The sequence below is a fragment of the Habropoda laboriosa genome, unplaced genomic scaffold, assembly GCF_001263275.1.
Source record: "Habropoda laboriosa isolate 0110345459 unplaced genomic scaffold, ASM126327v1 scaffold212, whole genome shotgun sequence".
Lineage (NCBI taxonomy): Eukaryota > Metazoa > Arthropoda > Insecta > Hymenoptera > Apidae > Habropoda > Habropoda laboriosa.
Genome location: NW_017100509.1, coordinates 4228524 through 4241843, shown reverse-complemented (window position 1 = coordinate 4241843; position 13320 = coordinate 4228524). Strand labels below are relative to the sequence as shown.

Below are 13320 nucleotides of genomic sequence, written 5' to 3'. Positions count from 1 at the left end.
TCTGTGAGAAATGTGGCGCGTGCCGGCGCGTGCCGCATAGTCACGTGCTCTCCGTCATTGGCGTAGCGCGCGCCATTTTGTTCAACGACCCCGAAAACCATTCGGTCACTTAACATATGTAACATCTTCCTTTTTATCGATCCTTCTTCAGAAAGTTGATCGACGTGCAAGAAACAAAAGAATATTACTAAAATTGAATTGTTTACGATATAATAATATATCTACAATTTTCTTCCTCCACTTTGGCAACGATCTTAGTAATCCTAACCCCACTTTTAATTATCCAAAGAAAAATTCTTAAGTGTCCAAAAAAAAAAAATTAAATTTCATACAACAGAAGTATTTTCAAAATTTGAAATTTATAGTCAAATAGAAGCTTAATGAATTTAATTTTACTACGAAAAATGGGAAGAGTTGCTCCGTACCGTATTTCATTCTTCCACGAGTTTAACATGAATATAATTCATATATATGTATACACTTTAACTGGTTAAAACAGCAAATATACATCCAGCCACTTTCCACGCTTTCTCCAAATGAAGAAAGTGGATGAAAGACGAAGCCATCGAAACTTATACGTAGATGTAATCGACGATAATGACGATGGCATCGCTCACAGTGGCTCGTAACAGCAATAACGGTTCGTTGAAGTTAACGATTTCGGATTTGATAGAGTCTGTGGAACGTGAGGTCCGACATCTGGCGCTCGAATCAAAATTCGGTAATCGCAAGGGACGCGAGGGCAGGTGATACGCCAATGGAGGATCCGCTTAGCCGTGAAAGGGGAAGGGAAGAAGAAGCGTCGGGTGCGCTAGCCTGGACTCCGACTCGTTCACGTCGGGTGCATGTTCCGCTTGGTGCATCCTTGCCTGCATCCTTGTGCACGCACCTCCTTCACTCTGCGTGACCGCTGCATTCTTCGTCGTTAATTCACCGGTAACGCGATGATGCGATTTTTTACATATGCTCGGGATTAATCTTTCGTTCGCTGTGTGTCCTTTTTTTTTTTTAACGAAGATAGCGTTTTTGTAGGTAATCATGGGCTATTTTTGCTGTTCGTTTATTCTTCTTCTGCTTTGTAACACTGCGGATGACATGGTTAAGTATATTTCTTGTAATTGAAGGAGTTGAGAAGAGAAGTGAAAATTTTTCGTGAAAATAGAAAACTCCTTCGTTTATTCTTCTTCGGCTTTATAATAATGTGGATGATATGATTATATTTCTTATAATTTAACCCTTTCACTGCTATTGGTGTCTATAAAAATTTGCCCTTTTGAAAATTTTCTCAAAACTGTCTGCTGTTGGTGACTTTTGGTTCACTTTCGTCTAAATTCAACCCTTAAAGTTTGCCCTTCGAGTACTCTCACTTCAATTTAACAACAGAAATTTAAAAATGATAAATTTTAAAATTTTAAAACGCCAAAACGAAAGTCTTTGCCGGTAATCTGCCGCAGCGAGGGGGTTAAAGAGTTGAGAACAGAAGTGAAAATTTTCGGTATAAACTTCTAGCGTTTACCACCTTCGTAGAATTAGGGGGAAAATAACCGGTAAAAAGTGTATGGAGTTACTTAAACTTTACAGCTGCGACTATCTTCAATTCTCCCCCAAAATTACATTCATTTCATTGCTAAACTTTTCAAGAATTCCACTGTTGCATCAACAGGATTCAAACAATCCGTGCAGTTTTTTGAAATATAAAAATTGAAAGAAAAATATGGAAGAAAAATGGAAAATAGTATTTCCTGTATAATCTTACGAGGATATTTCTCTTTCTTCCACTTCGTATACCGAATTCGCTGCACATTTCATTTTTTACACACGCTGTTACATATTTCCAAGAAGGTACACAAAAGAATGTATACAATTTCTCATGAGGTTGACACGCAAAGCTCGAAACGCGGTCGAAACGCGCGAGAAAAAAATGTCGGTATACATGCGTGGCTGACCGAAATTACGGAATTACATGAGACAAGTGGAGGAACGAGTGGCTGAGTCCCGAATGATTTCCGTGTAGCCGCGGGGTAACGGGAAGCAAACACAGCACGCGAACTACGGTGTCAGCCCCGATCTGTCCATCCGCCAATAATTATGCTTGCTCATTAATTGCCTTTCGAACACCTACTTTTTCCGACATTCACTCTTCAGCAGCTGAATAGGTATGTCTCGAGACGATTTCGCTTGGAACTAGCCGAAAACCAGGGAAACGAGTTACGCTTTGTAGTGAAATAACTATGCTAATAGATTATTCGTCAAAATTTACGTGGAGATGAATAATCGAAGGGTTTAGTAATATTTAAATTAAAATTTTTATTTAAATATTATTTCGTATAAGTTGAATATTCAAAATTCTTGAGGTATTTGAATATCTTTTGCTTTTTATTCGGTATAGGAAATTTATGATTATTAATTTACAGAAAGTTAAACGATGAAACATTTTAGATCATTTTAGAATTTTTCATCTAAGAAGACAGAAAAATTGCAATTTGAAAAAGACTCGGTAGGTAATACCGATTATGCAAAACGACTCGTGTACAATTTCGTTCTACCTTCCGTTAATTGTAAACGACGTTCGAAGTAGTAAGCTCGCGGTGAAACGAAATCAATTCCCTTTTTATATGTAATTGAAGATAGCGTAATTAAATTAAAGCAATGGTAAAAGTTCTCGATCGCGGTTGCTGCACTCGCTATTAGGTATTCTCCCTTGCACCTGCATTTTAAGCACCGTTTCGTAACGATCCGCAGGATCACGATAGGAGATTAAAAAGCTTTCGCCCGAGACAAATCTCGATGATGTACCGTTCGAAATAACGATTAATAATTATTGCTTGAAACGAAACAGCTTGTACGTTCCTCCCTTCGTCGTTTTATTTTCTCTTATTGTTTTACGTTTCTGACACCATCGTTGTGCTATTAAAAAGTTATATACCTACCTGTTCGTATCAGTACACTGTATTCGGTAATACATAATCGGTGTAGGTACTTACATGTATACGTAAGTGCGTGTGTGTGTATACTTACCTTTCGTTAATACGGGAGTAAAACATTTCTCAGGAACGTATTAAAAATTTTATTACCCAAATATCGTAAGCTTTACCGTGCGTAAGTAAAACCTACCCAATTGCTACTGTTTCCTTTTCTCTAAATTAATATCACACTTTTGTGATCGTTAATATATGTGCTCTTAATATCCTTTTTATTTTGTACATTTTGTACATTTACTCATTTTCGCTAATTTATGAATTTACTAATTTTCGCTAATTTATACATTTTCAAATTTTCGCTAATTTATAAATTTTCAAATTTTCACTAATTTTGCCCGTTTCGAGGAAATTTCTTCTGTTTGATTCTACGAAGATGATCGTTATGGAAATAAACGAAACTGAAAATTTTTGCAATCGTTAGTTTTCATGTTTAATTTTTTCAAGGTTTCTATATTTCGAGGAATTATTTTTTCGGAAAATTTGAGAGATTTTCACCCCACAGTTTCACTGTTTCAAGTGATGTCAATTCACAAGTAGACTCTGTTTACATGAAATAGTCGAAGGTCGCATTATAGATCCACACTTTTCAAGAGATTAACGCGTTCTTTCCATCTCAGGTTTGAGTGAGTTGTCCGATGAGAAGGATTTCACGCAACCACTCCAAGTGGTAGGAAAGTTTGTGGTCGGATCGTTGGCACATCCATTCATACGTTTTCACGCGTAAGCACGCAACGTACCGAAACTGTCAAGGTATACAAGTTGTCGTTCCTTCGACGATGGCCCGTCTTCCCTTTATTTTTTCTACTTTCGATGATTCTGATCGATACGAAACTTTTTTATTTGAATACTGTCCACGAACGCTATTTCCCATTTCACTTCATTTTAATTCACTCTTTTTCGAGTTCTGCGTCTATTTTAGATTTCAGTCTTGTTTTATTATAAAATTTGTTAAATACGGAATATTCGTGTAAAATTTGCAAAATATAAAATATTCAAACAATCAATGTACACGTAACTCACTTATCCGTTCTTGCAAGCGATACCTGCTCGATTGGCGCTATCGGTAACAGATAGATATTGACGTAGACATCGACGTTGGTTTGACGTTAGTTTGACGTGAAACCGCGTCACTTATCGGAGAAATGGTGAATTTCGTTTGTAATGTAAATAATTATTAAGTGTTACCTTGACTTCGTTAATGTAACATAAATTGTCCTCGTTATAGCTCGACTAATTCTACTTAAGCGTCCGGTGACTTAAACTAGCATAAGTGAAACTTTTCCGATAATATTAACGAAATAGGATATTTTTGTACATTTCCCTATTGTAATCCTTTTTTCTCGAAATTAGTCTCGTATGAAGTAGTTTCGTGTTACAGAATTTCTAGGTGTCGATGCTAATATTATTTGAGTATTTTAAATTTACCAGCTACGTTGTTTACGACTATCAATTTCTATATTGCAAAGGTAAATTTCCAAACACTTTTTCTCTCGGTTACAAACAATCAGCACCGTGACCTCGTTAAACCCATGACTTATAGCAGCGAGTAGGATTCGTGGCAGAGTTTTTAGTCAAGATGTGAGGAAAATAGTTAATTAGTAAGGAAAATTAATTGTAATCCTAATTTTCCTTTTAACTCGTAAAACAGAGAATTACCAAATGAATCACTCGGAAATAAAAGTGACTAACTCCATAAAGTAAAATTTACTAAATTTCCATACCTATGAAATTTCCATAAATTTGATACCAAAACTGGAAGAACATCAAAAAGTGGAGTTAATCATTTTGTCTTCCGAGTGACTCAAATGCAATTAATCTTTAATAAATTAACTTTCATTACCTGATACAGTATCTACTAAAGCAGTAGATATCTTAGCTTAAATGCATAGTGAGAAAATCAAATTTCAGTCAAAATCGAATAAAACCAGTCATATCGGTAACAGAAACAAATGTTAACTCCAATTTTCCATTTAATTCACAAAACTCAAAATTGCCAAATTTAATTAACCACCTTCTCCTACTTAATCCACACTAGAAAAAAAAATCATAAATCAAAGGGTTAATAAAATTACACACCAAATGCTGCTCTCTTTTTAAGGTTTCACCGAGAACCTACCGCAACAGAAACATACGCAACCAGTCGATATTCCTCTAATCCTCTTTCACAACTGCCTATAAGAAAGTTACCTGTAATCTCCATAAGTAAAGATACCGAAAACGACGATCGAAATGGTTGCACCATCGGGAGAGCCTACTTCCGTTCATCAGCAGCACAATCGTCTGCCTGTACACGAAACGTTGCACGTTCCACAGGCTCTTTGATCGTTGATCCGGAGGCGGTGGTCTCGTTGGAAGCACACACGTTCTCGGGGCAAGCCGGGGCCTGTGGCGCACGCGCGCACCTTGGAGACATCGCAGGTGCAGTTACCTGCTGGTCGAGTTCTCTCCTTGTCCCTCCTACAGCAACCAATTATGCAAGTTTCACTTATCCGAAGTTGCCAGGTAGCTCGTTATCGCGGGACGCGAGACCACGAATGGGTTAAGGACATCGGGACCTGCTTTCAATACATTCTTCGCCACGCACTCCTCGCGCACGAAAGTGCTCCGTTTCCGATAATACACGTTTCCTCGTGTCTTCTTCTCCTTCTCCCTCTTCTATACAGAGCGAGCCGCCCGGCCCTACACGCTCGGAATTTCTTTTGTCTCCCCCTGTTCTGTCCCTGTCTAGCCCCGCACCCTGGGAATCCACTCGTTTCTGGAGGAAGTGCGTTACGTTTTAATGGGACAATTTCCGAATATTTATTATTCGAGATGCGGAGATACGGGTGTAAAAGATTAATCGAGAGATGAAATTTATGGGTTTTGTACTTTATGTGGAGTAAGGGAGTGTTTTGGTGCTTCGAGGAACGAACAATTGGAGCTGGGTTTTCTTTTTTTTTTTTTCTTGCGTTTCACCAGTTTTCCTCGTTTGCGCGTTCAAATTTGGTTTCTAGAGGGAAGAGAAGTTTATTTTAAGAGGAACTGCTAATTATAATATTTATAATTACAGTGATTTTGTCTAGCAGTGTAGGTAACTTTAATTTATAAAATCGTTGCTTATTAAGGTGCCTACTTAAGTTAGACAATTCAGATGCACATGTGAATAAATTTTTTAGTGGAAGGTTTAATAGAAAATGTACTTACATTAAGAAATCGTCACTGAGAATGGAAGAAAAGAAGGCTGCGTTCTATAAAGAAAATCGAGACGGCAGTCGTCGAACTTTGGTCATTTTTAGACCGTGTGAATGAAGGTCACCCAGATTTGCTGGAAAGATTTGGACACGAGCCAGAGTTTCATTAACGTGACACTTGAAAAGTAGAGAAAACCTTCGAAACTGGACCATTGCGACTAGTTCGCCTCTTTAATAGATTTGATTAGGCACTCTGCACTGGAAAAAATGTAACTTAATTTTCCTGCTTTTCACTATTCAACAGACAGAGGGCGAGAAACTTCTGAAACTCGTTAAAATCTCGTCTTTAACGCAATGCGTTAGTCGGAATTCTAATTTTTTCGTATTCGGTTTAATTCTTCAGTTCACCTAATTCGTAAACTCTTTCCTGACCAGTGCTTTCTATACGTCCCACTTGAATACCCGATGAAATATTCATCTCAATTTAGTATCCATGATGAACGCGATGATCGGTACATAAATAACGATTTCTTAAAAAAAAAAATTAATTCGGTCACGAAAGGGTTAACGCAGTTCAGTCGAATAATAATTTAAAATATCGATATCATCTCAGCGTTCTCTTTCATTCGTAAGATCGTTTCGCAGGATAAGTTCAGTGAACAGTTCGAATAAAAAAGAAGACGAAACTTTTTCGCATTTAAAACACTGTTTTTTATTATCGTAATTGTTGTAAAGCAAATTTTGATAGATACCGACAAATTGCACTGGATATTTCGCAAAAATTTGAGGAAAATTTGCACGATTGAAGAGTGTACTTTTTAAATCTTGCGCTTCATTTTGTTATTGTTAATTTAAGCGTACAGTAGGTTAATTTGAAGAAAGTAGTGATAGATATTTTTGACAAGCGAGAAAGTGGTGTAATTATCTTAAGGCCAGCATTCATCCTGACTGACAAGGCACGAATTAATCATTCAGGACTGTGGTGGTCAAAGTAATTTGCACGAAATTATCCTGACTATGTAAATTTTTCAATTCTTGCCATTTTTAGCCGTAGAATTTTACTGCCGGTAAATCGACATTCCCATAACTATATATATATTGTAATTACCAAAAAGTTTCTAACGAAAAGAATATTTTGTCATATTAATCACATTTATTAAATACGATATTATTTATTATTACGTTGTAACATACATCGTTCTCTCAAAGTCCTTACAGTCTGCAATTATGCGTAATGTACGTCCATTCATCGTCATAATATATAGCTTTCATCCTACTGTAAATTGATAAATACGCAAATTCAATAAAATTCGATAAAAAAATTTAAATAGTCTTTATTTAATTAGCATCAACGACTAAAATTTATCCCACAGAAAATGTACGAAAAATGTAAAAAAGATGTGAAGTAGGATGAAAAGAAAGTATAACTTTGAATGTTTGGAATCGAGACGAGTTCGCGACAGTACGAACGGTCCTGACCTATATTGACGCGAAGTCGGTTGAGTAGATTCCGTGCTCAGACTCGTCTCTCAATGGGCATTTGCCGTGCAATGCATAAAGGTCATGGATTGGTGGCCATCTAATCTAGATTGGACTAGAGCGGCTCGCGCGATCACGGAAGGTGGATCCAGTTCTAGGAGGACGGTCCAATAGAACGTATCCGAGCAGCGCAGACGCACTGCCAACACTCCTTCACGCGATCCTCGCCGAATCAAATCTACTCGCGACACTAGTATGCGCGCGCATCCCACTCGCTTCACCGTACCGGCAGCCTATTGGTCTCAGTGTATCGTCCCGCTCTCTCGCTGCCTGTCCACAGATATTGGATCGACTAATGATTTAGTCGCTAATCTACGGCCACGATTTTCTTCTGTATCTTGCTGCTGCTGTTCGCCATTTTCTCTTTGGGGCAATCTTTCGATTTCGAGATTGGAAATTTTGGGTGAAGCAGAGATTTCAGTGGGAATATGGAATTTGGGGGTTATTTGGATCGAGATTGCAAAATTTTGGGTGAAGGAGATATTTCAGTGGAAATATGGAATTTTTTGGATCTTTCGAATGGAGATTAAAAATTTCGAACGAAGAAGGAATTTCAATGGAAATATAAAGTTTCACGTTTAATCTTTCGATCTGAGAAAAGTTTAACAGTCGTCGACCCTCAAAAGAAAGTCGTTGAAAGAACAACGTGATTTCTCACTTAATTATTACACAGAGATAGACTTGCTATTGACAAATTAAATCTGTGTCGTTTGCTCGTTTTCTTTCTCTCTAAAAACATGTCTGCTAAAATGTAGGCAATTGATAGATTCTCGTGTTAAACTGTCGTCGTTACCACTGCCAATTGGCAGTGTGTTTAGCAAATTGACGTTCGCAAGATAATTTGTTCGTATAAGTAATATTTCGTGTAAGAGAAACAGAATGGGATAAGTGTCGTCGATAGTGAACTAATTTATAAACGCATTTAACGTAAGAAGGCAAGACTGTTACATATAATTTTTCTCTTAATATTATCAACGTGCCACTTTATAATCTGGTTGAATATTAAATATCAATGAGTTTTATTATTCCTTTCACTTTAAATATCGTCTTGACACGATTGCAGCCTTCGTTTGCGAAACAACCAGTTCATACTAAATAGTCCCACCTACAGTCGTCGTTTAAATTATGTCGCTATACAAGGTGGGCCAAGTAAAACAGGTCACCTAATTATCTTCTCTAACTATGATGGTACGGGAAAATTTTTAGGCGTAATTTAAATGGTTTCAAAGGATGAATAAGATGGAAGAAGACATTTTTTTATAAATCGCACTCTTTTCTGTTTTTATTTTCAAAATCACCCTTAAACGTGATCAATAATATGCGAAACTTCCTTCACTTTTTGCCATTTCTTCCATCAAAAAGATCGACCCGAAAATGGAACGTGAACCAGAAACGCGAAGATTAAGTTGGTACCATATAAGAATCAAGTTTTTCTTTGCAACTCCTAAAATACACAAAAATCATCATACTTTTATTGAAACAATAATACGAACATCGCTATTTTCGTACATAGAACATTTCTAAATTAAAATTTATCTCGTGTACTTTCGGTGTGATCCTATCACACTCTTGCAACCTTCCTGTCAAGACTTCCATTTAACTTAGGTAGATACCATTTAACACAATAAACTATTATACTTCTCCACCCTCCGTTACATAAAATTTCCTCCACTCCCGTTCATTCAGCGCACAATCCACCAAACACAAATCTCCCCAACAAACCTCCACATCAACCCCTACGCAACTTTCAATTTCAAACGTCCCTTCTCAACGAGCCTCGAGAAAAACAATGTCGCACCAGTGACGTCACTAGATTGGAGAATTCGATGCAACGATCGGCGCGCACCTCTCTAAATAGCCGCGTCTCTCCAAGCCTAAAAGAAGACGAGAGAGAGAGAGAGTGTGTATATGCGCGCGCGAGCGCTTGATGGACACAGGAAGGAAAATTCTCCTTCCCGAGTAAGCGCTATATCGGAGCGGAAAGGGTAGGGAAGGAAGTGATGGGCTCCCCACCAGGTCGCTACTTCCTGTGGGCTAAACTAGTCGCGTGTGAGCGCGGTAGGCGTGGTCTCCAGGTAGCGGAGACGCGCAGGTGAGAAGAGAGAAACCCGAGCAGGTAAGCGGCTGAGCCACGGGCAGACTGCAACGCGCGCTTCACGCGAGGCCGTGCGTGTACCCTCCGCGGCCAGACCGGGGTCAGTCAGGGTCCTGCTGTTAGTCAGGACGCTCCGAGAGCATCTTCCTAAAGGAACGAGCAACCAGACAGCTGTTAACGTACCTGGCCACCATTCCTCGTCGTCTGCTTTTCTACGTCTACATACTTCGAGATCGTCGTCGTCCTTTTAAGTTACCTATTATCGATCGGACGAGGAAGAGCATAAGTAATCGAACTCTGGTTACGAACTATCTGTAATTCCCAGTGACTGGGGGAATCATCGTAGAAGTGTTTCTCTCGAAAAAGTGCGCCTTTGCTTCGATCTCGGTCGAAGTGTCTACGGTATCGAACTGCCTCGAACGTGTCACGCGTGAACCAAAATTTGGAGAACCACGTGGGGGAAATCAGGCGACTCCAGTGAATGGGGAGAAAACTGTACTCGTGATTTTAAGACTGTATGTGGGGTTGATGTACACCGCTTGTGCGTGAGAATAATCGAGGATCTCTAGTGCAAGTAAGGAGACTGAGACACTCGCTGCGAGCATCCATGAACTGTTCGAAGATTTAGAGGACCGATCGATAGACGAAACTGGACGCAATGTGTGGTGAGATTCTTCTTGGTTTTTTTCTTTTTTTTTCTTTCGTTCGTGTTCTTCCTGATAGGCGTACCTTTCTTCCGGGATGACGAGAAACGTCCGAGGGCAAAGAAACGAGTTTTTAAAGGACGTGATGCTTGAGAAAATGGATCGTGCTTTTAATTTCGTTCTTTCTTATGATTTTGTCGGTCTTCTGTTGTTTCTCTCGACGGTATTGATGTTCTGTCGGTCAAATGACGAAGATACTCCGGGTGATAGGTTTTTTACACTCTTCTTACCGATCGAAAACACCTTTTTGTCAATTATATGGATCCTCGAAGCATTAAGATTATACGAGATTATACAACACATTCCGTTTAAGGCGAGTGCCAGTATCGGATTAATCAGATTAGTTCTACTTAATGTACTTCCAGTTTATCGATTTTTAATGATGAAAATTTGTTACTAAATTTATCACTGTGTTAATTAACTTCAGTTTTTAGTTGATTCTGTAAATTTCTAATTGTGCGGATTTTCTAAATGTCCTAAGTTCGTAAAATTAGTCTATGCCTAAGTACTGTATTTAATTTAAAAGTACAATTTATAAATCGCTAAGTGTTAATACTAAATTTAGTTTAAACAAAAGAAAAAACGCATTACAAGTTTCTTCTTTTGCGAAACACTGAGTATTGAAAAAAGTGCAAAAGTTTGTTACTAAATCTCATAAAATCCGATATTTCCTTCGAATCAATTAGCAACATTTCAAACAGTGATATTAAAAATTAGCTGTGCTAAATTGTCAAAATTTAAAACTGTGTAGTGTTGATTCCCAGCAAACGCGTAAAAAACACTCGCCTTTCAGTCCTGTTAAAGTGATTGACAGCGTTGTTTGCGACCTTGCGTGCCTATCGTATTAAAAAATATGTTAAATGCATACATATATTCAGAAGGAAACAGAACGTTATTAGCGCGCATCAATGGGCGATGTATTATACATATTCCCAACGACGTTAAAAGGAAACACGAAAAATCGTCGCAGAAATCACACTTCCTGTTTCAGCCTATCTCCAATCAAACTCACAGTTAATATTCAAATTGATCCATTTCACTTAGTACAATTTCATATTTTCAACCAGCGAGAAAGCGATCAAAGTCGTTGTATTATTTAAAAGACTTAAAATAGTGTCATAATTCATATAAAAAATCCGCTTCGTTGTAAGTTTGTTTTTACGGTGGAATAAATTCCAGTTCTCTTCGCTCGACAAAAAGATCAAGTGTTTGCGTAATCTAACTCCGTCGTAAGTGCGTGCCAGATTTTAGTGGACAGCTGTTTTTATCGGCGATTAAGAATCTCTTGGCGGCGTGGTCGCAGAAGTGTTCATTAAGAAGGAAGAGACGAAAACGTAGACACTTGTTTACACATATAATTTCGAACGACCAAGAACCAGCCAGCATGTTCGATTGATTCCAATCTACGATCGTGTTCGGGAGATTTCCAGTAAATCGTTTCATTCTCGGTTATTTCTACCTTTCCGTTTCGTTTATTTTCGGTCTCCGATATGCGGAAGAAATATGATTAAATGCGAACGAAATGTCGTTACTTGTTACCAGAACTTTCTCACATTTGTCGATACCAGGTGTATATATAAATTAGGTTGAAAATTGACGACTTGAAATTTACAGAATTCTTTTTTCAATCACTCTTTCTAGCTTTTTATTTACTTGCAAACGCGAGAATACTTAGTCACCAAGCACGCGTACTTCGAATTACTTGTAACTTACTTACCTACTGTTTGAAGAACTGTGTGTGCAAATTTCTGTATACAACGATATTCACACATTTTCGAGTTAATTTTGTCGTTTTTTTACGACAAATACACTTCGTCGTTAATGAAATATTTCGGTTGGTTCCTGGAAAATTTGCTCGGAATTATGCAAGTTACCGACAGAGCAGAAAAAATGTCACCAAGTGGACAATAACGAAAGACAAGTCTCACGACGATATGTTATACATAAGTATATTAGCTTAAATATCCAGAAATGATCGTATCTTCTTAATGTGCTTTGTTCCGCGAACCATTGAAAGTCACGGCATAAATTCGTCAAAAAGCCTCCAACTATCTTCGTAATATTTTTTTCGTTCTTTTTCTTTCTGTATTGTCTGTATGACAATATGTAGGTAACGCTAAAAGTTGACTCGATAAGTAACGGTCGGTGATTGACATTAAACTCGGACATTACGGTTCGCTATCTATGCAAAGTAGGAACCATTCGTATATACCTGTAGCTACAGTACACTGGTGTTTGCAAATTGCATTACAGATTTATTCAAACAGCAAACTACAATTATTAAGTACTTTTACGCGCAAATACGAACGTTATCTGTTACTTGACAACCTTCAACTTAACGATTAGCGTTTTCTTACACGCCCGTATGTGTGTATTACAGTTCGTATCTCTTTACGTTTGCCTGAGCAAAAGCAGCCCGTCGTGCGAGGGTTACTCGGTAAATAAAGAAGTAGGATTGCAGTTCAGTTGGAAAATAGGCGTCTTAAGTAGCTGTATCCTACAATTAACGTGATCTCTCTTCTTACAGGATGTTATTCATTAATTCTTTTCTTTTTGCAGTTTAAACGCCACTGTTCCTTCGTGAAATTAGAGTTGTAACTGATAATTGTGAATGTCCGAGATATTATTCCTGATTTTGCTGAATTTATCGAGCCTGTTGCCGGTGTAACTTATCATTTTCGAATGTTCGTCATTCTTTTTTTTTTTTGCGCGTTGTTAAAATGCACTGAAAGTGTAAGCTTTTCAACGATAAAACGATTGTTCTAGAGATTAAATAAAATGCGTACGGTGTGTCTTTATTTTGCACTCGAATAGAAATATCGCAAATTTCG

The 13320-nt window shown here is 37.9% G+C and overlaps 1 protein-coding gene across 1 annotated transcript in view; it reads left to right on the top strand.

Annotated features, from left to right (window-relative positions):
* The first annotated feature begins 603 nt into the window (after positions 1 to 603).
* Positions 604 to 13320, top strand: part of LOC108576193 (zinc finger protein 787-like) — a 41308-nt gene continuing 28591 nt past the window's right edge. The window contains exon 1 of the mRNA XM_017939138.1: positions 604 to 721. Within this exon, the coding sequence (XP_017794627.1) occupies positions 604 to 721 (118 nt within the window). The remainder of the gene's footprint in view (positions 722 to 13320) is intronic.